Source organism: Bos taurus, chromosome 11 (genome assembly GCF_002263795.3).
Source record: "Bos taurus isolate L1 Dominette 01449 registration number 42190680 breed Hereford chromosome 11, ARS-UCD2.0, whole genome shotgun sequence".
Classification (NCBI taxonomy): Eukaryota; Metazoa; Chordata; class Mammalia; order Artiodactyla; family Bovidae; genus Bos; species Bos taurus.
Window position 1 is genome coordinate 68,258,772 of NC_037338.1, and position 27,291 is coordinate 68,286,062.

A 27,291-nucleotide genomic window follows, 5' to 3' on the forward strand; every position below is an offset into this window, starting at 1 on the left:
CAAACAAATCTCAGAATTCAACGTCAATTGCAGGTACAGGAAGTTTCTGAGCTTTTAAAATCCACTCGCATGAGGGAGTAATTAGCCAGCACTTAGGGCGGGGTATACAGCCTCGCGATTCCAGTGCTTTCTGGGGAAAGAAAAAAAACGCTGGGTGGCGAGCACTGAACACAGTCTCCCCCGCCGAGCGCTACAGCCACGTGGCGCTCGCCGGAGCCCCAGGCCCACCGCCCTATCGGGCTGTCGGCGGGGCCTTTGGTCCCGGAAAGCCTGGAACCTCTGGGCCGCAGCCAGCAGGCCCAGAGATCTGGCCCCGAACCCGAGCAGGGCAGAGCGCCCAGGTGACGCGCGGTGCCAGCTTCCACTCTAGGGGCGTCCAGCAGATCCCCGCAACTTTTCCCCGGAGACCCGTTCCGGCAACAGGTCCGAGGAGGGGTCGGTGAATCATCGCTGCTCGGTGCCTGGGTCAGCCCTGCAATCCAATGCCAGATTCGGGTAGGAATAGCCCGGCGTCTAACCACTAGCCATTCAGGGATCGCTAGCCAGGGGAAAGATGACGTCATCGTAGCTGGGCGGTGTCGGAAGGTCCCACCAATGGGAGACAGGCAAAGTGGCTTGCTCTCTGTATCTCGGCCAATACTAACAAAGCAAAAGGGGGCCCGGTTGTTGGTATAGAACCAATGGAAAACAGAGAAGGAGCACGAGGCGGAGTTGAGAATCCTGTCACCAATTGGAAAGAGGAGGTGGAGCCCGGGCCTTGTCAAGCGTGACCAACCAGGGAGAGGAGCGGACTCTGAGGGGCGGGGCCGTAGTGCCTTCCCCCTATCGGACAGGTCTGGGGGCGGGGAATTCTTTGGGGCGCCCAATGAGGAACGCAGCCGAAGTGGGCCTGTCAAGAGAAGGGCCTGGGGGCGGGGGACGGTGAGTCGGGGATAAACACTCCGCGGCGGTGGCGGCTGCTGCTCTTCTGTAGGTTCTGTCACGGTGTCGGTGGTGCCCAGCTCGCCGGTCCCCTCCCCCTTCCGGCGAGCGTGGTCGCCAGAGAGGCTCTCTCAGCCCTGCTCTGCGGGGTCCACAGCGGGGCGCGGGTGTCCGGCGGCGGCGGCGGCGAGCCCGTGTCCAGTGGGGGTTGGTCCCGTGGCTCCGGCCCCCGGTGCAGAATGGCGGCGGCGGTTCGGATGAACATCCAGATGCTGCTGGAGGCGGCCGACTACCTGGAGCGACGGGAGAGAGGTGCACGGGGACAGGAGGGGTTCGGCCGGAGCTAGTGCCGGGAGCTCTGAGGGGCCTGGCAGCGGATCCGGGCGCCCAGCCTCTCCGGGGGTGGTTGGAGGAGCTGAGAGCGCGACCCGCGAGCGCTCCCAACCCCTCCAGCTTTCCCCACGCGCGGTCCGAAGGGAGGCCGTCGCTGCCCCCAAAGTCAATGAATGGGAGTAGAAAGGGACTGCTGCCCCCGGGATCCTGAGCGCTTCCCCCTCCGCACCCCGTCGCGAGTGGGGTGCCCGGGGCCCCCTCAGCCAAGCGCTTGGTTTACCTCACCCGGCTCTTCCCGGCCCGCCCCAAAGTGGGCCTGGCGCCGGGTCTCCCAGTCGGCGGAGCAGCGCCTCCCTTGCCCCGCATCCTCCGTCCTCGGCTCTGGCTCCCGGTGTCTGGGCCCGCACCTTCGTCTGAGGCCGGTCCCACTTAATATACACCAACCTGCTGGACGTTGCCAATGGGAAACTCAGGCTCCATGAGACTTGCTGTCTTTCTCAACAATGAGCAGCTGGAATGCTCCTTACACCTGCTCCGAACTGAGGGTATTCACTCAATTAAAAAAACAATCATTGTTCTAAGAATTCCACCTTGCTCCTTTTAATTATTTCCACAGTCTTCTTTTAATAAAAAATAACTCCATTTTTAAAAGGAAATATTGTGAAGGGGAGAGAGTGTTGACTGTTCTGTGTTCATTCATTAACTGGATCCTCCGGTTTTCTAGAAGCTGAACATGGTTATGCCTCCATGTTACCATACAATAACAAGGACAGAGATGCCTTAAAACGGAGGAGCAAATCCAAGAAGAATAACAGCAGTAGCAGGTAATTTGGTAAACATTTTCCTTTCTCTTTTAGGTTATGCCGCAGATGATACTGGGTTTTAACTGGTAAATGAAGCAGCTATCTTGATTCAGTAATATATACATAGTCCTAAGGCATTGGAAGAAACCCTTCTATTTGGGTTGAGGGGACTGAGAAGAAAAGAGAAATGGAAGTGTTTTCTATTTCTTTATGAGCTTTTTCCCCCCAGAACTTAATTTTGCTTTTCTTCCCTTTGGAACAAAAAATCTGTGGAAACTTCAAGTGGAATTAAGCAGCAGTGACAGTATTTTGCCTTCAGAAGTTGAAGATTGAGGGCAAGTTTTCTATAGCTGAAAATACTGGACATTACCCACTTTTTACTTTTCATAGTGAAGATTTTATAAATATGTTAAAGTATTGATTTGGCATAGGTGGTAGGATTTCATATTTGACGTGTAAATTAAATACAGTGATATGTCTGATAATCTATCACTCTATTTATAATGGCAAAGAGGAACAATTGAGGTTCAAACCTGCTTTTTGGTGATGGAGGAATAGATTGATATAATATTAAAATATTCATATGCCACAAGCTTTTTACGTTAATCATGCAATTCTTGAAATTTGTAAGTCTCACTGGAAAGTATTTGGTTAATGGTCAATGAAATCACATAATAAAACCCTGAATGTACTTCCTGGTATAAATGAGTACTCCATTAATGCTGTTGCACTCCCTTTTCCCCCTCTTTCCCCTGAATATATACGTTAGCTAGGAAATCTGTTTTTATTAGACTCATTCAATTATACCTTTTATTCCAGTAATTGAAAATCATTGACATTTTCCTTACTGATTTAGAATCCTTGTCTGTCTCCCATTCTCATGAACACTCTGCAAATAACTGTATTTGGTTAGTGTCTGTGACATTATATAGACTACTAAAAGCCAGAAGTTTCCCACTTAAACCTTTAACTCCCTTGTTCTTCCTTCCTCTTCTGTCCTTGGTTCACCCCATTGTCCTTAGCGTTGGAAGAACCACAGGATATGAGTGAGCAGCACATATGTGCCGAGCTCTTAAATAGGAAGGCACGGGAAGGATGAACCTGTTAATTAGTTACCTGGTGGTTCTTCCTTTCCCTCCCACCTTTGGCATTATCTGAAGGTGGCAGCAAGTAGATCTGTGCACGAGTGCTGACAACCTTTAAGAAGGTTGATGCTGACTTGTAGTGTGCAGTGGTATAAAACAATATGTGTTGCTTTTTGTTACAGTATTTTTTTTAAATAACTTTTTGAAAAGACATTGAAGCCTTTTGCTTTATTTTTATGGAAAAGTATAGTTCATTTGTTACTTTTACTCTTGTCCACTCATGATTTGAGAGGAATTGTTCACATTAATAGTCAAGGCTTAATCCTTAGTACTTTGTTTTTTCCTAAGTTTCACAGAAAAGTTGTTGAGGGGATGTTCAGTGGTGAGGAGAAGGGGATGTTGTTGAAGAGAAGTAGCTTGGCCCCAAAAGGTGATTGCCATGCTATGCCATGCTAAATCACTTCAGTAGTGTCTGACTCTGTGTGACCCTATGGACTATAGCCGGCCAGGCTCCTCAGTCCATGGGATTCTCCAGGCAAGAATACTGGAGTAGATTGCCATTCCCTTCTCCAAAAGGTGATTAGGAAAGAAAAATAATGATAGTTGAGAATTTCAATTCAAGAAATAGATTCTTTCTCTTTTCTTTAATATCCAGCTTTATTCCTGGGAAAATGATTGCAACTCTGGATTTGGGGGAAAGCTCTATTATTTCTGTAAATGGATTTGGTTTGCTTTCCATAGTTAGAAACAGGAGGCTCTCACAGTTTTCCATATTCTTGACTAATGATGAATTCGTGCAGTAATTTAAGTGGTGCAGGGATCTCTGCGAGACCATGATTAAACCTGGAGATTGCACCAAGCAAAACAGATGAAGCAACAGCAGGTTGTTTTCTTTAAATGTAATCACTTCCTTCATGACCTGTTTGGAATGACCCTTACCTGAGCAATGAGACATCTCCCCAGAGAATGCAGTTTGACCCCTTGATTTGAATCAGACTTATATCCAAGGCCATTTATGGTCAGAATTTTGAACTGTTGTAAGAGCTATAGATTACTTCTGGTTTACATAACCATTGGTAACAGTGTATGCTTGTTAATTCAGGTTGAAATGCTGAGCTCTTTGCTTGTAGCATCTGGGGGTTACTCTTCCTTGGACAACAATAAAAATAAATAAAATTTAGCTGCATAGCAAACTTCTTGGAAACTGAAAATGCAGATCTTAAGTTTCTCTAATTGCTTGTCTAAAAACAAAAACAAGTGAAATTGTGAATATTGATTGTTCTGGAATCATCTGGAGAACTACAGGAAGATGGAATTTTTTTTTCTTTCCCACTGATTTTTTAAATCAGTTACTTAAATAATTACATTTGAAATCCAGAGTTTTTAAAAGTGTGTTTTGTTACATTGGTGAAGCAGGCATTGGCATTCATGTGAAAGAGGAAGTTCAGCCCTTGTCACCCAGTTCTTTTATGAGACAGTGGTCATATAGCTGACTTGACAGTGTGAGTCTTTTTTAACCCAGGGACTGGTTTGGCTTAGTTATATTTTTGTTAAAATATATTTTTAAATGATGACATTTGATCTTTTATCAATGAGTCCAGAGTTATCCAATCTTTTCAGTAATCACATGGAAAATGATTTTGATACAAGGTGTCTATATATTCTTATGCTTTAATTAAAAATATAAATGTTTTCCCATCAACAGAGTTGGCAGGGAGTCTCTGGACGGCCTTTTCTGAATGGCCTCCCTTTTATTAAAGACAAATTCAGTTTCACTAAACCAAATGTACTTCAGTAATGCCCTAGCCGTTAGGTGTAAGTCCTCTTGTAAAAATCACCATGTGTTCAACACTCTTAAGTAATCAAATAAGATCCATAGTTTCCAAAACTCTGTTCAAAGTTTGGAAAGAGTTGTGCTGCTTATGGAATTTGTAAAAAGATTATCTTGGGAATTCTTAATTTTTTTATATGTATCTTCAAAGAATCCAGATGGCATAAGGGTGACTTGTGGTGTCTGATTTTTCTGTAATCGGACACCATGTTCTTTTCAAATATCCACCCTTCTCTCCTCCACCTCCTTAGAATGGTCCATGTCTACAGTTAAACAGGGTAATTTTGACCACCTGTCATCATATATTTTCATCCATCTAAAAAATGTGCCAGACTTTGAACTTGTTATTCTCTGTTAAAACCAGAATGCCACGTGCTATCAAGCCAAAGGTTTGCAGTTGCATGCCAGACTCTTGTTAACAGTGATATCCTGCTGGCCATTGCAGGAAGTGAAGTATACATCAGAAAAACACTGAAGGGTAACCAAGTGAATCAACTTAAAGCTTTTAAGTTAACCAGTTTTAAGGTTCATATAGCCCTTATCTAGAAAACAAATATTCTAAGATTTAAAATATTGTCATTATTGTCTTGTTTGTTTTTCCTTGTGAATGAAAATTGTATCCCAGAAGGCTTGTGGAAAAAAAGTTTAGTGCTGGATTAGAAATTTCCCATTTCAAGAATGCCCCAAATCCCACAACTAGTCTCTGGTGTGAATGAACGGGATGGTGGTGCCCCTTGCTGTGAATGAATGGTCGAGCATTCACAGAAGTAGGGTTTCTCCATGATTACTCTGAGAATTTATTTCCAAGACCCAGTAAAGTTCCAATTATTGCCCCACAGAATTCTTGACCTGAGCCAGGGTGTCATCTCTCCTGAACTGATTAGATTCTAGAGAATTTCCAAAAGTAAGGTCAAGATTCAGTTCATTTATAATGCTGGCAGTTTCCTCAAGTTTATTTTTAACTAGTTGGGATGAGTTATTTGAGATGGACACTGAGATAGCCACACTGACTGACTTCTTGTGACATCTATGAAAACCTGTCCATGAATCCATAGGCCAGGCCTTATATTCAGGGTCAGCTATAAACGCACTAATAGTCTGATTTCACACACACCTGTGCTTTCATCCAAACCTCTCTCATCACTTTTACAGTTGCTACCTCATTGATCCACATGTGTTCTGTAGATAATTGGCAATCATTTTTATTTCCATTTTACACAAGAGTTAACCAAGGACAGGACGGTAAGCATGTGTATTTCTTCCACAGTATCAGTCAGTGGCAAAGCTGGACCTCAGATTCCACCCAAAGGGCTGCCCTTAACCAGCCTGTCATCTTTACATTGAACTGAGTTTTGGAAGCCCCTTCCTAAAAGCATTTGGTAGCTCTTCAACAGTAGCATCTTTTGGGAGGTTGCATGCAATAAAATAACTTCAAGGAGTAGAAAGATTGAGGGAAGAAGGGTTATATTTATCCTTTTAAAACTGTATCCTATAGTCAGACAACCTAGCGTACAATTTTGGTGTATAGTACACCTAGAGAACTGCAGAGCTGGGTGGGGATGCCAAATTTCTGGTGTTCCATGCTCAGCCTAAAGAAAGCCTTGTGGTATTATATAACCCAAATTCGCATCACATTGTGCAGTTGTTTTCCCTTTGTATAAATAGAACCCTTTTATTTCCTTTCTTAAAATGGATTACTTTTCCACGAGGGAATGCATGCCTCTCAGTTTGTCACTTCTTCTTGAATGCTGTTTGAGATATTTATGTTTATCTATTTCCCCAGAGGGACTAATTTCTTAGGTAGAGCCCTTCCTCTGTCTTCTCTCCTTCCAGCTTGAGAGAGAAAGAAGTTAAAATAATTGTGTTGGCATTGGAGCAGTCCTTTAAAATAAGAATAATGTTTCTCTTATTGTTCCCTCTTTCAGATCGACTCACAATGAAATGGAGAAGAATAGGTGAGTTGAGGGTTCCGGGTGTGGGATGGGGGGAGCTTTGATGTATTTTTTCATTGACACTTGGTTGCTGCTCTTGGCTTCTCACAGTGAGCCCCTGATATTAGAGTTCGCTCAGTATCCTGTAATCAGCACTGCCTGTAAAGCCCTTAGATAGATGGACTCCCCAGCTCCCAAGATGACACCCCCAACCCTCATCCCCACAGCCTGCTGTTCCCCAGCAGTGCTTTCCCTGTGACTATTCTAAGGCCAAAGCGTTTTAAGTCAGAGGTAATGTTCCCACAAATAGTGTTTTTCAAAAATTACATGCTACTGAATATAATTGGTAGTGCTGTCTTAAATCATGTACACACACAGATATATATACGTGCACATACAGAAGTTCACTTGTGAGTAAAGATGCTCAAAATTTAGGTAAATGTATGCAAAGCAGAAATTGGAGATGAGGAGGCAGACCACCCTCCCTGGGCTCCATCTTACCACATCTCACCTGATTCCCTTCTGCTGCTCATTTGCCTCCTTATTTTTCAAATGATGTGGCCTAGTCACTCTCAACTCTGGTTGCACATTAGAATCACTTGCAAAGCTTTTATTTTAATGTTTTCTTTTTAATGTTTATTTCCATTAAATATAGTATACACATACACTCATATGAGTTGGGAGGGCATGGCTCCCCGCTCCAGTATTCTTGCCTGGAGAATCCCATGGACAGAGGAGCCTGGCAGGCTATAGTCCCTCGGGTCAAAAAGAGTCAGACACAACTGAAGCAACTTAGCATGCACACACAGTCATGTACTCTTTGGGGTAAGAGAACACATTTTTATTTCTGCTCATTTTATAGAGTAACTTTTTATTATAGAATTTTTCAAATATATAAAAGTGGAGTGAATAATGTAATCAACTTCTATGTATCCATCACCCAGCTTCCACAATTATCAGTATTTTACCAATCTTGTATAATAAACTCTCTGGGGAGTGTTTTTAAAAGCACCTTTTCTTCAACCTCTGGTAATGCAAAACATAACCACTTGCTTTTATTATGCTGAAAAAAATTAATAATTCTCTGTGGAACTTTAGGGAACACACACACACACACACCCCCCACAATGCGCACACACACACACACACACACCCCACAATGCGCACACACCCCACAATGCGCACACACACACCCACACACACCCACACCCACCCCCCACCCCCCCACACACACTGCTCAGACCTCACCCCTAGCAATTCTGATTTAATTGGTTTGGGTTGAGATCCTGCACTAGTATTTTTTATTTATTTATTTATTTTTTTCATTTTAAATTATACTTTATTGTACTTTTGTTTAAACTACAAAAATAATGTATCTTTGTTGCCATAAGCCAAACCCAACAGGGGTGTACAAATAAAAAGCCATGAAACCACCCTCCCCCAGAGCCGACCCCCTTCCATACACTAAGGTAATCCCACTGGGCAGACAGGAGTGTCTTCCTCCAAGTTTTTGTACCAAGCAATATGCTGCTGCTGCTGCTGCTGCTAAGTTGCTTCAGTCATGTCCGACTCTGTGTGACCCCATAGACGGCAGCCCACCAGGCTCCCCCGTCCGTGGGACTCTCCAGGCAAGAACACTGGAGTGGGTTGCCATTTCCTTCTCCAATCTGGTCTCTGAACTCCCATCAATTTGAAGTACAGGCTGTCCATCCAGACTGAGTGCTTTCTCAGTGCTCTGCATGAACAGGATGATGTGTGATGATGGTTCTCTAAACACATGTGGTTATTTCATGCAAACCCTCTTTGAAGAGAGTCTGACTCTGATAGTCAGAATCTGAATGGCATGTTTCATCAGTGAAAGGGAAGACCAGACCTGACAAGGGAGGAGAATCTTGGAACAGGCCGTGTGTGTGTGTGTGTGTGTGTGCACGCGTGCGTGTGCAGGCCGTGTGTGTGTGTGTGTGTTGGAGATGGATGGTAAGTGTGCCTTGCACATGTGCTTCTCCGCATCCTAGGGAGGAGAATCTTGGAACAGGCCAAACATTTAGCATTACTCCACCATGTGTGTGTGTGTGTGTGTGTGTGTGTGTGTGTGTTGGAGATGGATGGTGAGTGTGCCTTGCACATGTGCTTCTCCGCATCCTTCTCCCCTTTCAATTTCTCTATGATTGTGACTGACCATGTTTGAAATCAGACCATCTTTATGCATTAGGGATTTACGTATCATGAACTGGAAACTCCAGAGTATCTCTTCTGAAGGTGGAAAGGTAGTCTGATGTGGCTTCTCTTTCTCATCTTTAGATTCTCTTACATCTCCATGGTTTTTAGGGGAACTGGTTAACTGGGACTGTTTCTGCTGAAAAGCCTCCTAGTTCTCCTCCTCCTCATAGGCATTTATTTGTATTATTAAAATGTCATCCCTTCAGGTAAAGGCTCTTAGGTGTACCCAGCTTTGTGCTTCACCTCTGCAGGAATACCACAGGATGTCAATTTTATCATTTATTTTAGCAGTTCAAGAATGTTTATTTTCTGCCTACCATGTCTTAAGAGCTTGTGCTCAGTACTAGGGTATTAAGTAAGTTTATACTGGGGTATGAAATCAGCATGGTCTCCATCCTAGAGAAATGTAGTTTGTCTAATGAGAAAGATGCAGAGACAGTCTGCACAGGAAGCGATGGAGGTAAAAGTTCTAGAAAACTGGATTTGAAGTCATAACTGGGCCAGTTGCTTATAATTCAGATTGTGCCCAGGCAACATTTGTTTATTGAAGGGCTAGTGGTCTGGTTTCCTTATTGTCCTTCCTTTTTTGGAATTTGGTCTTCTACGGTCTTGATCGTTTATCCTCTAGTCTAAAGCATGTGAGCAGAAGAGAGGGAAGTAAGGACTCACATTTAGTTAATTTAACCAAGCGCTGGTTGCTTCAGTTGGGGGACAGGGAGGGGTGGGTGGGGTGGGGAGGGGGGGGTGGGGTAGGGCGGGGAGGGAGTTAAAGTTGTTGGGTTCTTCTCTTGTAGAGTAGATGCTTATGATTTTAGGGTTTGATGGTCAATTGAACAGCTGTATCTCCTTGGTTTTCATAGCTGAATCCTACAAAAGAAGACCACTTTGCAAAATGCTAATACACTTAGGCCATTTTTTCCTTAACATCACATTAAAAAAAAAAAGATTGCTGTGGCTCTCAAAAAAAAAAAAAAAAAGGCAATTGAGAAAAGAATTCTAATAATTGGATTTTTTTTTCCTCTTTAACATTGCAGAGTTAATTAGATTTGTGTTAAGTTTTTTTCACACCAAAACCTTTTCTGTGGCTCTTAAGAGATTCTGAATAGTTGGTGTGCATCAGGACTCCACTATGAGGATATTATATTCAAACTGCCCGTTTAATAATCTTGGCAGTGGTGGGACAATTAAAAGATTTCTAGAATGGTGGAGATGGAGGTGGTAGTGGCAGAGGCAGCAGCAGTAATTTTCATTCAATAGACTAGGCATTCATGGAGCACCATAGATGCTGGGTACTAGGTGCTGGGGTCCAGAGCCCATCAGAACCCTAGCCCCCAGGGTGGAGGGCTCAGTTTGGTGTCACTGTAGATACGTCTGTCACTTGGTATGTGCTTCTCTGCATTTTAACTAATTTTGTGGGTCTAGCCTCCTAAGGAAACACCCATGGTGAGTGTATGATCTTTCTTTCGTTTTAAAACTGATCTCATAGAAAATTTTGAGAAATATAGTGTATTGTGTGCTCAGTCGCTTCAGTCATGTCCTACTCTTTGCAACCCCATGGACTGTAGCCCGCCAGGCTCCTCTGTCCATGAGATTTTCCTGGAAAGCATACTGGACCAGATTGCCATGCCCTCCTCCAGGGGATCTTCACCACCCAGGGATCAAACATGCATCTCCTGAGTCCCCTGCATTGCAGGCACATTCTTTACTACTGAACCACAGGAAAGCCTTCAGAAATCATACACTAAAAATTAAATCATCCATAATTCTAGCAGCCCAAGGAGATCAGTGAAACTTTGAAATGTATTTTTCAATGGTTTTTTGGAAAGAAACTTTTAAAATAGTTTAGTAAGTTGGAAAGTTCAGAAAAGCACAAAGAAAATAAAAATCACTGGTAACAGACCTTGCAGCAGCAACAACTGTCAACATTCCTACTAAGTTCTGTGTCCACTAGATTTTTGTGCATACTTTTTAAAAATCAGTATTACATCATATGGTGTGCCATAACTCATATAACCAGTCTCCTATTTTAGGTTCTTCCCAGTATTTTGCTGACATAATTGATGCTTCCTTAAACTATCTTATAGATAAATAGATAATTATTTCTTTAGGGTAAGTTCATGGTTGTGAAATGACTGGTATCCAAATGGTTGTGGTTTTTGATATTGACTGCTAGATTGCCCACCAGGCAGATTATAGGCCATATTTTCCTTCACCTTCGGAAGTTTATGTTTTAGCTTAGACTTTTATAACTTTGATAGATAAAAAGCAAACACACAGCTTGTTTTAACTTGCATTCTTATATTACTAAGACAGTTTAACAGTTTTTATTATCTTTGACAGTTTGTGTCTGTGTATGTGAATTGCCTGTTAAATAAGTGTTAGTTGCTCAGTTGTGTCCAACTTTTTGCAACACCCTGGACTATAGCCCACCAGGTTCCTCTGTCCATGGGATTCTCCAGGCAAGAATATTGGAGTGGGTTGTCATTCCCTTCTCCAGGGGATCTTCCCAACCCAGGTCTCCTTGCATGGTAGGCAGATTCTTTACTGTCTGAGCTTCCAGGGAAGCCTGTTAAATAAGCTTTGCCCAATTCTCTACTGAGGCATTTATCTTTTTCTTTATTTTGAAAAGATTCTAAAATATGAAGGGTGTGTATGAAAGAAATTGCCCCTTGGTGGGCTTTCCTGGCAGTCCAGCAGTTAAGACTCCATGTTCCCAGTGCAGGGTGTGGGTTCAATCCCTGGTTGGGAAAGTGAGATCCACAAGCCATGTGGCCAAAAAAAAGGTATTGTCCCTTCAGGTGTCATACGGTCGCCCTGTTTGTCATTTACCTTTACAGAATCGGTGTTCTCACACTATTTAAAGTTGCTGCCTCTGTGTGTACTAAATTCAGGCTAAGTCTGATTCTGGACTTGTTCTTCTGTTCCACTGATTTGTCTGTTCTTCCTGCACCAGTGTACAGTTTTAATCATTGTGGTTTCATGCACTTCAGGATCTGGTGAAGCAAATCCCTATTCTTCCCTCCTCCTCCTTTTTTTTATTTTACCAGTTTATTTTTCTTGATGAATTTCATAGTTAGTCTTTCAATTCTCCATACCCCAAATTCTTTGGGGATTTTCAAAATGCAAACGAAATAATTTCAGTATAAATTAACCTTTAAAAGTACATGTTTACATATTAGAGTTTTCCATCCAGGATTTGATGTGTGTGTTCATTTACTCAGATCTCTTTTATGTCTCTAAGCCAAGTTTTGTTGTGTTTCCATGTGGATCTTACACATGCCTTGTAAAAGGTATTCCTGGATTTATGTGTATATATTTTTAAATTGCTACTGGTTTCCCACTGTTGTTACCACTAATTAATTATTGTTGGGAGGTGGGAAACCTTTTAGTCTTTGGTTGCTGTGATATGCCCTTTATTGATGATAATTGTGCTGTCTCTTTTCCTTAGCTGGTAATTCCTCTGGTTTGAATGCCCTTCAATACGCTGCTCAGCAAAATGGAGGCTGAGTGAATGCAAATACGCTGCAGCCGGTGGGTCAGGAGTCAGGTGCTTGAATGGGCTCCTTTTCAAAAGAAGGCTCTAGCATCTCCTTTAATTGTAGACACCCATTTTTTCTGGAATGGTACACACATGCAGGCCTTTCTGGAATTAAGCAGCTGGTCTAGAGAGAGTACCTCTACCAGAGTCTTCTGACCCCATGACAAAAGATTTCTGTGTGTGCTCTGTGAGGAGGACTCGGCAGCCTGACCTAAGCTGTTGTTTTTATCTGGTCAAACAGTATTTCATGGCATCTGGTCTGACTTGAGAAGCCATTCCAGTCAGGTCTCTCTTGGCAAGATATGCTAATAGACTGCAGTTCCCTAGAGTTGTTTCTTCTGGAGTCTTGCTTTTCAAATGGCCAGACTCCCACGGAAGGGGTAGGGGCCTGAGTTGTGGTGTGCATTGCACCACTCTTCCGCTTTTGAACACCCTTGACCACATTCACATTTCACTCTAGGATGTTGTAACAAATCCACATTGTTTTGTTGCTACAGGGCCCTGAGGACACAGCCAGGTCATTACAAAGGAAAGGTATAGGCATTAGTGTACAGATCTCTCTGGTGATGGTGTGGAGGTGCACCCTAATTTGTGCTACTATAATCCATTTTCCTGAACTGTACCTCTTGGAAGAACTTGTAGAAGAGACATGCTAATTATTCAGCCAATTTCAGGCACTCCTTGACTTTTTGTCCTAGACATTAATAGTTGAAGGGTGAGATAGACCTAGCAGGTACTATAATTTATATTTTGTGTTTTTTTAAAATTGAGCTCTATAAAGGAAATATTAAATAGATTATTATGTATTTAATACTTTAATATAGAACTGACGTTATTAAAATGTAGTCAGCATGAATTACTGTTTATGCATTGCGTACTTAGTGTCATGTTCCCATACAGTGAGGATGTATGGCTATCTTTGTGTATTTTACAAAGGTTACCATCACAGTTATGAAAGATCTTCAAAACCTTCCAAGATTCCACTTAAGTCAGTAATAAGGATGCATTTGGCAATATTTATAAAGGTACCATTTTAGAAAAAGGAAAGTACTTTTTTCCCTCAAAGAGTGACTTGTATTCTTCCCCTGGATTTTTTTGTAATCCAGTAAGGCTTTGGTCTCAACCCAAAATCTGGAGAAGGTTATGATTTCCGTGACCTGTAGTCACTTTTAGGGGAGAAATTTTTGACACCGTAAGATTTATTTCTTCTTAGTCTATACTAAATATTCTTTTTTAAAATCACTATGCAGCTCATACATACCCATATTACATACCCATATTGGAAATTATCTTTATTCAACCACCAGTTATTCAACCTTCCCTGGCTCTGGAAGATCCCCTGGAGAAGGAAATGGCAACCCACTCCAGTACTCTTGCCTGGGAAATTCCATGGACAGAGGAGCCTTGTAGGCTACAGTCCATGGGGTCACAAAGAGTTGAACACGACTGAGCGACTTCACTTCACTTCACCCTCCAGTTATCATATAGGATTTACTATTTAATTGGCTAAATCTGTGTCCACACAAAAGTAGGAGAGGAAATAGGTATGGTTTATGTAACTTATTTTCTCCCTTGGTAATAGTCTTAGGCCCAGTTTTAATGAAAACTAGTACTCGGTGAGGTCCAGTGGATCATGTTCATTAAGCATGGCTTTCCTCAAAGAGAAGGCATGTGAATTACCAAAGAAATCAGGTTCTACTATTAGGACAGCATCTGCAGATGCTTTATTATTTGTAGACTCAAGTGGATTAAGACGAAATGGAAGACAGTCACTTCTGTTAGTTGGTAATGGAAGAAACAGAACAAATAGATACATAGGAGGTCTGCAGCATGCAGGTAAAAGGATAAATGAATGTTATCTATTTGGAAAGGGAAACACGCTTCTAATCTGTGAAAGCTTGAAAACCCTTATGGAGAAGTTAAGTCAAACAAGATGTAGATAAAGGAAAAGAAAAAATAATGTTCGGTAGAGGGCAAAGGAGGGTCCATTCTAGAACTTTCAGTGAGAGCTGTTATTTGTCACAGCCTGGAGGTAGCTGAGATAAGTGATTCTGCAATAATTTGTTTATATGTTTGAAGTAAACTTAAACTTTTAGTACCTCGAAGGCAGTGACTTTGTCTCACTCAGCATTCTATCACCAGCACCTAGGAAGGTAGCAGTGCATAGTAATCCTTTGAGAGATGCTAGAGGTTAATAAGTGAATGAAACAACCAAGTGTATATTTCAGGATTTCCATCTGTGAACCTGATTACTTATGTGTCCTCTTCACTGGCTACCATCCTGTTGGCTCTGCCCCAGCCTGGTACGTTTTTGTGTCATACATTTCACTGTGAAACTCTGGCAGCGAGAGTCCAGTTACATCCTCCATAAGAAGAGTAATGTCTGATAACAGTGCCTCTCTCTCAGTACACTCACACACACACCTGCATACCCTCTTTCACACCATTCCTCCTGGTCTTGGCTACATACGATCAGATAGAACTTTAGGGATAACAGAGTAAATTCAGGAGCACTGTCTTCAAATAGCATCATCTCTACCTGGAGACTTACTTTTTTGTTGCATCTTTCCATCAATTTACAAATCTGCTCACCTGAGCGAGAGAGGTGTGGATAGAATCAAAGTAGCTTGAGTCTGGAAGCAGAAATAAAAAGAGCAGCATTCAGAATTGTCTGAGAGCACACTGGTGAACCCAGGTGCCTTCTGTCAGTGCCAAGCTTGAGTGGCAGGAAGTGCCCCCCAAAGGCCAGAGCCCACTTCACTGATGACCTCATTCACTTGCAGGTTTAATTTTCCATAATTCATGGCTGACATGAGTTAAGGAAAACTAAGAACAGAACTAAGTCATATCCAAATATACCTTATATTTAAATGTTTAATATATTTAGAATGTCTTTTGATATTTATTCCCCACTCCCCTACTATTTTCTGAGTAATCTGTTCTTTTCCAAGGATTTGCAGTGTTAGCTCCATTATATGCTCAATTCACATCTATTCCTAAGTCTGTTTCTGGGAATTTTTTTCTTCTCTTCCTTTGATTTGTCCACCTTTTCCTGTATTAGTATATTCTATTTTTAATTATTGATACTTTGTAATACAACTTAATGATTAGTATAGCATAGTCCTCTTCATTCTTCTCCAAGAATTTTGGCAGTCTCTTTATTCTTCTGGATGAAGTTTAATTTCCCAGCATTAAGAAGAATGCTGTGGGGATTTTTTTTCTCCTGGAATTATGTTAAATTTGTAGAAAAAGTTGGGTAACATTGATATTTTTACCTTGAGGGTTCATATCTAGGGATGTGCTATTTTTTCCATTTATTCAGATTTTCTTATGTCTCTCAGCAAAGTTTTACAGTTTTCTTCCCAGAGAGCCTTCCCAGACTATTTTAAGTCTGTACTTAGACGTGCTTTCCTTTCTTCTTGCTATCGTACATGAAATATTTTAGGTTTTCTGGGTATGGATAACACATCCGGAAATGAGCTTGCATTTCCAAGGTCCGTACATATTTGCCCCAATTTTTACTTGTCTTTGGCCTTCGAACTAGAGATGTAAGCAGGAGTCTTCATGTGATTTAGATGGTTCCCTCCATACTGCGGAGTCCCTTCCAGCCCTGCCTCTGCATGATGGGGGTTAGCTTTGTAAAGTCCCTGCTAATATTTTAAATGTTAAAAAAAAAAATAGTACCTTTGGCATAAGCAAGACCTGTATCTCCATAGAAAATGGATTAGATTTTCCACTAAATCTTTTAATGACAAAAGATGTCCGTTTTCCTTAAGGAAGAGTTGAGTGAACTGGATTTTAACCAGACAGCCTCTGTTTACCGAGTGAGACACTCTGAGTTCCCTGTTGATTTTGAAAGGAATATGATAGGGTTATAATTATCTGTGTTTGCTCCCAGCAATTATCCTTCCTCAAAGGAAGCTAGGATTGAAAGAATAACTGCTACCATATACAGAGCACTTCCCGTCAGACCCTGGTCTGGGCTTCCATACCCCATCTCAGTTAATACTCATGACAGGCCTCACAGGGAGGCATTGTCATCCTCTACTGCCAAGGAAACGGATGCTGCATGGAGTTAAGTAATCTGCTCAAGGTCACACAGGAAATAAGTGGCAAGGCCAGAGTCCCAAACCTTTACCCTAATCACTACGCTAATATTTGGTTGTATAGTGACTGACACATTCAGAATATAAAAATAATTAAAAACAAAAATAAATAAAATTTGAGATACTAAAAAAAAAGCATACCAAAGAGAAGCTGTAGTTTGCATCTAGTTTAATTATCACTAGTTATAGGCCACACTTGACTCTGAGCATCCAGATCAAAGATTGGTTTCTCTGTACGACTGTAGATCAAAGGTATATCAACCTATTCACAATAACGAGAGCAATATTTCTGAAGAGTCAGCAGATGAGGTTTGTCAAAGTCCATCACTTACAAAGCAGTTGGATCAGTGCAAAAAGAGGAGGCAGTTGGGGCAGGAGGGGGCCAGGATTTGACTACCCTTTTCTGCTGGTGGCAGGGTCGGGGTGGGGAGCTGGGAGGCAGCTCTAGACAACAGGAAGAGGTCTGTCTGAATATGTGATGAGAGGGGATCCAAGTAAGGGTCAGATGGAAGTGTCGAGTGGCTTCCTGTTGAGGAGATACAGCCAAACCTGCTAATTCCTGGAAGAGGGGGTTAGGCCAGGTTCACGGTGGAACAGTAGGCTCCTTCTAGAAGGCCAGAGCCCTGGGCAGGGGAGGGGTCAGGCTGAGGACAGAGAGCCGAGACAGGAGCTTGTTCTACTTGTTTTAGATCTAGGAGGTCCATGTGTGCTCACGGCTGGCTGAAGGATTCTGGGTCCCAGCTTGGGGGTAGGGGTGTGTCTTGGAGTCAAGGACCCTCAGTGGAAGCTGCTACAGAGGGGTCTGTTTGCTTTTCTGCATCTGGCTCAAGAATTGAATTTCACTGCTCTGTGATAGAACTGAAGCTTCCTCACATACCTCATCCCTCCCCTGAGGTCGGTCCAGGCACCAGCCTGCGGATGTGTGTGCGGCACGGTGGGCAGGGCAGCTATGGGGCTGGAGCAGTGAGGCGCTGTAGCAGGCCGAGGCAGGCACTCCAAAGACACCCGCTGACTTTGGATCTCTACAAAATCCAGCAGCACTGCGGCCCTATTTTCATAAAACTAGGTCAGCAAATACTGAACGAACATGTATTACTCTAAGCTTGAATCAGTCAAATGGCTGATTTCAAGTTTCACAACTGGGAGTGTTCTTTGGCCACCCACATTTGGGGAGTGAAATTGTCTTTTCTGGGCCCGACTCCCTGAATAACTAGAAATGACACTGCATGGAAAGATGACTTTTATTATTTTTATCAGAAAACAAACTTCCTTAAAAATGTACATACTCATATCTGTAGATAAACCCACATCATAAGAGGACTAATATGACACTGTTCTCAATCATGCAGTGTTTGCAGTGAGCAGGCTGAAAAAAAGGTCTCATTTTAATTTTTGAACTTTTAAAAAAATGTGTAAACTTTGTAGTGGGAATAAGTTAGATAACTATATATGACTAATCATAGTTTTTCATAGTGTTTCTAATAGTAGGATCTGTTTTCATGGCTCTTTTATGAAGAGGTGAACAAGTACATTTTATACACAGCTCCTGTGTTTGTGTTTCTCCTCATGTAGTAGTTGAAGGAGCACACTTCTAATGTGAGTCCTTGTTTGCGGCCATTCCACATGGGCAGGTTTTCAGAGCAAGCAGAAGTCTTATAAAATAGTACAGAATTTGTACCACTACATCTTCCTAGCTCAGGAATGAATGCTGGACTCCTCGAGCTCCTAACCCCTGGACATCAGGGCTTAGGGAGCCTTGGAGACCTCAGGGCAACCTCCAGAGCTAGATGAGGAAGGAGGCTCAGAAGCAGATGAGGCAGGGGCTCAGAACTACTCAAGCCCCGAGAAACTTGGTCCAGTGGAATAGAAGACACCATCCATGCTACAAACATGTATTAAGCACATATATGAGAGGGGAAGGCATCAAGGCAACTGAACAATAGTTAAGTTGTAATCCCAACTTGCTAAGGAGTTAGCAATGAATGGTTAAGTCACAAATACCAAAAAATTCAGGCAGAACAGTGAATTTCCCAATGAATTGTATAAAAAGTACTCAGGAAAAGGAGGAAGCCCTGTGGACTGGAATGGCCTGCAAAGGCTTTGAGGAGGTGGAGGTTCACTGAAGCAAGAACTCTGAACCTCAGCTGTTTCTTACATTCACAAAATCTGCTAGGTTCCAGAATAAAGCCTAAACCAGGGTTTCAGTGAAGTATTCATTTCCAAAATTGTAGAGACTCTTATGCTTCTGGTCTGTAGTGAATACTGTCTCTTCAGTGAGTGTCTGCAGCTTCTGCCTCGGGCGGCCTTCCTCCTGTTCTGTCCCGCTCCAAGACATACAGGTGGTCCTTGCCAGCTCTCAGCATGCTTGTTGGTATAGCAATACCACTGATGGGCTTTTTCCTTATTCTTGAAAAAATGCATTTAACTTTTTGAATGGCTGAAAAACCAAAACCTGTAACAAATTATTCAGTAAAAATCCCCTCTCTGTCTTTGTCCCTGTCCGACTAGCCCTGATGCCTCTCTGCCCAGTTGCTGTTACTAGTTTCTTATGTATCATTTCAGACTTTCTTTATGTCACACAAGAAAACATGAATATAGATAATAATTTTTCTTCTATTTTTACTCAGAGATAGCATGTTATAGGCATAGTTTGGTATCTTGCTTTTCTTTTCTTAACAGCATATCTGAGTGCTCTTTCCTCATAATGCATAGAGCATATTTTCATTGTCTTTCATAGCTGCATAGTACTCTCCTGTCTGGGTGCACCATAATTCACTTGACCAGTCCCTATTGATGATGGGTTGGGTTGTTTCAATCTTTGCTATTATTAAAATAATTGTAACGAATAACCATACACATTTGTCATTCACATGGATAAATATTATATACAGCAAGATATAGTTGTCGTGATTTAGTGATCCTGAAAGGGGAAAGAGAGGTATGGGTTCAAAGGATTCTCTCACTGGCATGTATAGTATGTAGATATCAGTGTTTACCTTTGATGTGTGTTATAGACTCAACTTTAGAAAACCATGGATTTTTGCGTCTCCTTGGTTTTTATCAGAGTTGCCTAATTTCAAAAGATGTTCACTTGGCCAGAAGTCCCTGGTGGCATTTGTCTTCAGTGGGCCTGGGCAACTTCATACTCTGTTAAAGCTTGTTCTCCCGGGTGCCTTCTGGCCAGCTATGAAAGTCTCAAGTGCTTCTTTGATCTTGTTTTTGTAGACGGGCCCACCTTCGCTTATGCCTGGAAAAGTTGAAGGGGCTGGTGCCACTTGGTCCAGAATCAAATCGACACACTACGTTGAGTTTATTAACAAAAGCCAAATTGCACATAAAGGTAAGTGCATCCTGAGGTACCTTTTTGTCTTGACCTGCCCACTGAGGGTTTGTTTGTTGTTATGAGAGACTGTCTCCGGGACAGTTCTCTCCTCTGAACTCTTCCAACCTGCTTCTTGGATGAATCACAGACTCAACCTGTCCAGCACCCAACCGAGTAATTCTCACCCCCCAAGAACCAGAAGTTAAATTGTCCTTCCAGCTGTCCATGTGATGTACGAGCCAGAAACTCAGGGTCACCCTTGATCCTGATATCGTCTTGCTCCTTAGCCACATGCCTTCAAGACTTACATATGCCACAGCCTGCTCTGTTTCCATAAACACCATCATGTACTGCAGCAGACTCCTCAGAGGGCTCCTCCAAGCTAATCTCCTGCTTCCCAAGGTCAGTCCTGCCAAAGTTCAAATCAACATGTCACCACATGGAAAAGTGTACCGTGGCTGCTCAGGACATACTGAGCCAGGCCTGCCTTACCTGCCCCCTTCCCACACCCTGGCCTGTGCAGCAGCAGCTCATGCCAGACACTCCCCACCCAGCCCTGCGCTAAGTCCCTTGCCCTTGTCAGGCTCTCTCACCACGGGGCCTTTGCACATGCTGTGCCCTCTGCGTGGTGCACTCTTCCCTCCCTTCTTCACCTAGATGACTTCTTGTCATCCTTCAGACCTCAGCACAGGTATCGCGGTGCAGGGACGCCTTCCATGACTGAGTTGCCTTCTTCCTGTTAAGAGATGGTCCTTACTGCTGGATCTCTCCCTTTAGGACTCGTCACAGTTGACCTCTGACCATGGTTTGTGTGACTGTTCACTTGTTTCCGTCCACTATGTTAGAGTACAGGCAAGGATGGGACCAGATCTTTGTGTTCACCTTGTATCCCCAGCACCTCCCAGAGGGTCTGAAACAAAGTCAGCACACAGTATGTGTCTTGAAAAGCAAAGGGTAAAATCCTGGGCCAAAATCACTGTTTAGCGTGTTTTTATAGTTATAGTCACAAGCAGACACATGTCACTTGAATTATAGTTAGTAGCCTGCATACATGGCAGTTCTGCAGCAGGGGGCAAGAACCTCTGTTTAGAGCAAAACAACCACAATTACACAATCTTCATAATTATCTGAAGAATTATCTGAGACACTGGAGAACAGATTTGTGAAAACAAAGTGATTTATGAAAATGTGTTTTCTAAGCTCTTATTTGGACAGTTCAGAATGAGAACTTCAAAAGGGAATATCATTCCCGCCAACAGACAGAAGTTAACGGAGACTTGGCATGACATAAAAAATCACCAGTGTAACTGGGATGTGTACTTGAATAAACATACCTTTAAAGGAAAAGGTATGTTTCTTAAGCTTCTGTCACACACAGTTGCTCAGAGAGTAGGTGCTGGGGGAGGCGTCACCACAGACAAGGGAGACCAGGTTGGGGGTTCCCGCCACGGTCTTTTCACTGTGGCAGTTGAGGGGGCCGGTGCCAGTGTGTCAGCTCACCCTGGAATCCACACAACAGTACAGGTTCCACAGTGCTGTTGATGGTGATAAAGGTAGATGAAAACGGGGTCACCAGCCAGTCAGCTCGCTGTCCCCGCGAGAAGCTCAACAAGGGACACGGCAGACGGCTTCTGTGGGAAACTGGCATATTTCACCTCTAGACAGGGAGGTGCGGGGCCATCACCGATTGTGAAATGTGCCCGCGCCCTTCAACAACTGCCCCTTCGACCCACAGAAACTTGAAGACTGTGACAGAAAAGCCATTCACCAAATCGACCAGCTGCAGCGAGAGCAGCGGCACCTGAAGAGGCAGCTGGAGAAGCTGGGCATCGAGAGGATACGGATGGACAGCACCGGCTCCACTGTCTCCTCGGAGCGCTCTGACTCCGACAGGGGTGAGCCTCCCCCTGCCCCCGCCCCCTTCCACCCGGGCAGAGGGGGGACCAAGAAGCTCCCTGACTTAGAGAAGTCAAGGGGTGTGACCTGCAGGAGCCGGCCTCCTGGTCCCTCAGTGGTTAGGGCCCGCCGCCGAGCTCGTCTTTCCCAAAGCAGGCCCTCACCAAGGTCTGTCTCGTCCCCACAGAAGAGATTGACGTGGACGTCGAGAGCACAGACTATCTCACGGGCGACCTGGACTGGAGCTGCAGCAGCGTGAGCGACTCGGACGAGCGGGGAAGCATGCAAAGCCTGGGCAGTGATGAGGGCTACTCCAGCTCCAGCGTCAAGAGAATAAAGCTCCAGGACAGTCACAAGACGACGTGTCTTGGTCTCTAGGAGAGCATGGTCGCTTCGGCTGCCGCCCGGATGGTCCTCCCTGTCGGCTCCAATTTAGGTAGCGTATGGGACCTGCCCACAATCCCCTCGCACGTCGGCTTCCGTGTACCACGTCACCAAGAGCAGCTGCGTTTAAAGTTGTCAAGGAAGTGCTTAGGATTGTGGGTTTCTGTTTTTTCTTTTTCTTTTTCTCTTTTCTTTTTTTTTTTTGAAATCCCCAATTTCCATCTCAAAAAGGGTTGAGCAGCCCGCACCTGCCCAGTGTCGGGCAGGCCGGCCCCGCTGAGCCAGTCAGTGCAGCCAGGACACCCGGGGGCATCTCGACTCCATGTTGCTCAGTCTGGGGTGGCAGAATGCTGCTTAGCCCCGCACGAAGTTGGGGGACGCCGACCAGGATCGTGGATTTCTGATTGCATCCTCTAGCTTCTCTCTTTCTCTCCACAAGTCTCTCTGAGAGACTGTACATTCCAATCCGTTTGAAGCATCCAAGAACTCTGAGGCCGAATAAGCCCCTCACACATCTCGGCAGTTCCCCCTCTTACTTACTGTCCCGTGTGTTCTTCTAGACCTTCCTTAACGTTTTCTGGCTTCCTGTGTGACATGCCTAGCAGAAATGTCCAAATGTGTCTTGTGCTTAGGAAACTGAAGGAAACAAACTTTTCAAGTGGAGATCCTGATCTTAGAACTCCAAAGTAAGCTTTGAAAGTGGCATTGAAGAGCACTTAGCCCTGGCCCTCACCACCCGTGACGAGTCAGGAATACCTCCAGAAAACACGCCCTTCTCACACATACACACACAGACACACACGTATACACACACCCCAAGTGAACACCCCAACCCCCGTGCAGACAGGAGCAGTATTTCTAACCTTCGGATGGACACCTTGCTTACAGAAGTTCCAACATCATTTGTCCTCACAAACGCAATGGTATGGTCTGTTTTTGTGCGCTGTCCCTGGGTCCGTGCTGTGCCTGCTCTCTGAAGGCATGTTTCCCCTTCCAGTTGGTTTTGCTACTTGTCTCTGGAACATTTTTTTTTCCTACCTCAGAGATAAATGAGATCTCCATTTCCCACTTAACACAAACTGATTATGCCTCTTTTTTTTTTTTTTTCCCCCGAATAAGTGATATTTGGTCCAATCTTAATCTATTTTCCTATGTAACTTTCAGCAATAACTGAGCTTTGGCGCTAGCTGAGCTAGTGTCCATCATCAGTGAAAGGGGAAAAGTCCACATTTCTACTCTCTGTTGCAGGTGAACAGGAGGGGATGGTACAGTGTTACTAGAATCCTTCCTCACTGTTTTTGGACGCACCCAGAAACTTCTTTATGGAGGCTTTTGGGTTGATAGTTTAAAAGGCTGATTTTTCTTTCTGGTTATGATTTCTCCCTTAAGTGGTCTCCCACTTTGTAGCATTTTTATTTAAGCTAAAACAGAGCACATGTATATGTACATAAGACACATTAAATCTATAAATACTATTTATTCATTTTATATAAACTAATGTAATGGAAAATAAATTCTTATGACTTTGTGCTTTTATAGATGTTCTAGAAACTTTGTATGTAGGTATCTACAAAATTGGTTCATTTCCCCTTAATATTTTTGCATTCATATTTTCGAGGTCTCGATGTTTCCAACCTCTGGCGAACCTTTTTCATTGAATTTGAACCATTTGTAATAACTGTGACGCTGAAACAGAGTGTGTGTCACAAAGTGATGAGAACATTCCTAAAATCTACAGCCGCACTGCAACCTAAGGGCTCACTGGCTGAAGCGGGAGTGGTGGCCGCCTGTGCCCCCAGCTGGCCTGTGGTCTCCCCCAGCACAGCCTCGCACCTCCTCAGCGCCCCCTCCTTGCCCACAACTAAAAGTTCAAACGCACTCCACACGGAAGCTCACTCTAGACGTGAAGAGCAGTCTGAAACAGTACCTTTGTGTTTATTTTTGCTTTTTAAATGATTTCTTAATGTATTCAAAAAATTTTAATTGGAAGTAGTGGATTCCTAAATGATTCCAAAGTCATCTGTAATTCTTCTATTTTTGTTTTGTTCTGTTTTTCTCTTCATTTCAGCTTTGGGTGGGGGGAGGGGCAGGTGATACAAAAGATTTTTCTTTCTTTTTTCTGTTTTTTAATTGTTGGAATCTTTTCCAATTACCAGCTGAAGATTTGCACTGAAATACAACTTGTATGCCTTTTGCATTTTTAAAGCCTGCTTCCTGAATTTAAGCAGAGTGATAGTGTTCAAAGAGCCAGCTCAGCCTGTAACATGTTTGAAAAAAGATATAACTGCACTTTGAGGTCCCTTTTGAATGCCATTCACTAGACCTCGCAAGCATTTTAATTGCTACCTTCAAGCGCCTCACAAGTCCACGATGCTGGATGCTGTATGGCATCGAAAACTTAAGACTTTGGGAAAAGCTTGTGGGCTTGCGTTGAGGGAGGGAAGGGAACAAAACTCATGTATTTTGTTTGTTTAATTTAGAAATAAGGCATCTGAGAGATGCCGTTATTTTCTGTGTTTTAATTGTTGTGCCTTTTGAGTTAAACTGCATTTTTGTCTTTCGGTTGAAATATGAAATGTACTGTCCCGATATAAAATAGTGATTATTTGACCTTTGCACTGTTTGTCTGGTCCTTTTCCATTTGATGGCATATAAATGTGGAACTTGATAGATCTCTATATTTTTAATGCACTTGTGATAAACTGACACCAGGGTTAGACACAACTTTCAAAGCTCGAGGTAGACCAAATCGGCGTGCCAGACAAGCCTCTCTGTAACCAAAACTGTAAGCTTCAGGACCAGCAAACTCAGCCCAAGGCAGCTAATCCTCTTCCCCACGTGGCTAATCAGCCCCCTGATTTGCCAGTCTGCCCTGCCATTCACTTATCCACCAGCATGACTGTTAAAAGCTAGACAGTCTTTTTGGTTCTGGTTTTTCTTTCTTTTTTTTAATTTTTTAAGCAAAATGAAAAACCTTTCTATTAGGGTTGTTGGGGGGAGGGGATGGGCAAAGATATAAACCCCAGCCTTTAAGACTTTGACTGTTGTACGTAAATAATAGATGTGTGTAAATATAGGCACATGCATATTTTTATGTGAAAACTGGTTTTAAGAAACTAAGAAGAAATCTACACTCTTACTGATAACCATTGCAATGCAAGTGAGAAAATAAAAGAGTACGTAGTGCAGTTTAATTTCATGCAGTGAGAAAATCTCTGTGTGCTTCTGCTAACACACAGAAGACCTAACTTTCCCTGCCTTTTGGCTTAGAATGGCGGGCACGCACCCAGGGTGTTTTTGGTTTCTTTTGCTAAGCAGAGATCTGGATTCAAGGTGCTGATAGTGACCACGGCTCCTTTCTCTAGTCACATATCTATGCTAGTGTTTCAAAGACCATCACCTTTTTGAGCAGGACCTAGATTTTTCTTCCTGTCAACCCAAAGCTAAAATAATTTCAGTGCTGATTCAGAATTGAGCTCTAAGAAGGCCCTGACCCTACATTTGGCCACTTAAGTGGCTTGAGGATTTTTTTTTTTTTAAAGATGGGCATTCTCCTTTAACCTTTCCTTTTTTTTCAAAGGAAGCAAAGGGTCTTTCCCTGGGTTTCCTATGGGTCTCTTCTCTGTCCCTCAAGTGGCCAAAAGCCAATCTTGGGGTGTGGGGGAAAAAAGTATAAACGGTAGGATTGTAATGTTCAGAACAACTGCCTAGCAATATCTTGGGGCTTAATAATGCATTTTTGTGGACTTCCTTCTTCCTCTCCCCCATCCTTTAAAGAGAAAACTTACTTTTGAAAAGTATATGCAGATATATAACAGGTTTTTATATCATACTGAATTGGCAAGGATACCACTTTCATTGTGCTTTATAATCCATTTAGTCCCCCAAATCTCACTCCTTTCTTTCTTCTTCGTTTTCCCGAGTGTCTTTGTCTTCCCCTTTTACCTGCCCTCTGTGTTGAACACCAGAAAGTCAAAGGCTGCAAAGCAATTTCCTGCATGTCAGTCTCTTATTTTTGTATGTCTAACTCTTGGATGCAGTAGGTTTCAGTAGCTGGCTACTCCTGATTTTAAAAACCCTTCCTGGGAGAAGATGACCCAAAGACCCTTTTAGATGAGGTGTTTTTTCTCATTCTACACGATCAGATCTCTGTAGACTGTGGGATGTTTTATTTTTGGAAATATTTGGGGATAGGGGCAGGGGGGTATGATATGTGATTTATCATGATTTTTTCATTAATTTATTACATGGATGATTTTCTTACCCTATCTTCTGAAAGAAGAAATAATTGCCTGGCACTGTTACCATCAGCTATTGAATGGCTGAAGAAATTGAGTATCTTTGTCTTCTCTCAAAATCATAAAATAAGAATTAGTAAAGCACTTGTTTCTAAGATTTACCCAGATTTTAAATTTTGATTTCTTATTCTGTCTGGAGGGTGTGGAGGATTGAGAGGGCTTTCTTCATTTTAGCTTTCACCAGAGAACCAAGCTTGCCTTGACCCCTGTCCTTAGAATTGGTGCTCTAGGAATGTCGCTGTCAATCATCAACGTTGGGGGCCATCCCCCTAACAGTAAACAGCCGAAACAGGGAGCAGCAGACAAGAGTGTGAATTTCTGTTTCCAGATGTTTATTTCTTGATGTAAATATGATGCCAATGTAAATCCTGTGTCAAGACATAGAGAATGGTGCTTTTTACTACAGTTAGTACATGCATTTTGAGAACTACTCCATGTTTTAGAGAATCTTTGCTGTGTATATGTAAACTTCTGTATTGTTCAACCGTTAACAAATAATAAATTATTTCATTATTAAAGAAATTCTCGTCTTCCTGATGTTTTGTACCCAGTTTAACCTTTCGTGGTTTTTTACTTGAGAACTGAGTTCATCAGGTTTCTCTTTTCCTTTTAATAATCATGGA

The 27,291-nt window shown here is 42.9% G+C and overlaps 1 protein-coding gene across 2 annotated transcripts; it reads left to right on the top strand.

The window, feature by feature from the left end:
* Window positions 1-1,160: 1,160 nt before the first annotated feature.
* On the top strand, window positions 1,161-27,190 carry MXD1 (MAX dimerization protein 1). Of its 2 annotated transcripts, none has more exons than NM_001192380.2 (6): window positions 1,161-1,233; window positions 1,979-2,078; window positions 6,899-6,928; window positions 19,994-20,108; window positions 21,826-21,985; window positions 22,174-23,905. In NM_001192380.2, the coding sequence occupies exons 1-6, from the start codon at window positions 1,161-1,163 to the stop codon at window positions 22,362-22,364; spliced, it is 669 nt and encodes a 222-aa protein (NP_001179309.1). In that variant the 3' UTR covers window positions 22,365-23,905. The 2 variants fall into 2 exon arrangements, with proteins under 2 accessions (NP_001179309.1, XP_005212906.1); XM_005212849.4 differs by lacking the exon at window positions 1,161-1,233 and adding an exon at window positions 1,240-1,799 and having other exon boundaries at window positions 22,174-27,190.
* Window positions 27,191-27,291: the final 101 nt, after the last annotated feature.

Coding starts and splice junctions, on each gene's coding strand:
- MXD1 (XM_005212849.4), top strand. CDS start 1,715: ATGGGAAACTCAGGCTCCATGAGACTTGCTGTCTTTCTCAACAATGAG. Junction 2,079..6,898: donor AAGAATAACAGCAGTAGCAG/GTAATTTGGTAA, acceptor TCCCTCTTTCAG/ATCGACTCACAATGAAATGG. Junction 6,929..19,993: donor AATGAAATGGAGAAGAATAG/GTGAGTTGAGGG, acceptor TTGTTTTTGTAG/ACGGGCCCACCTTCGCTTAT.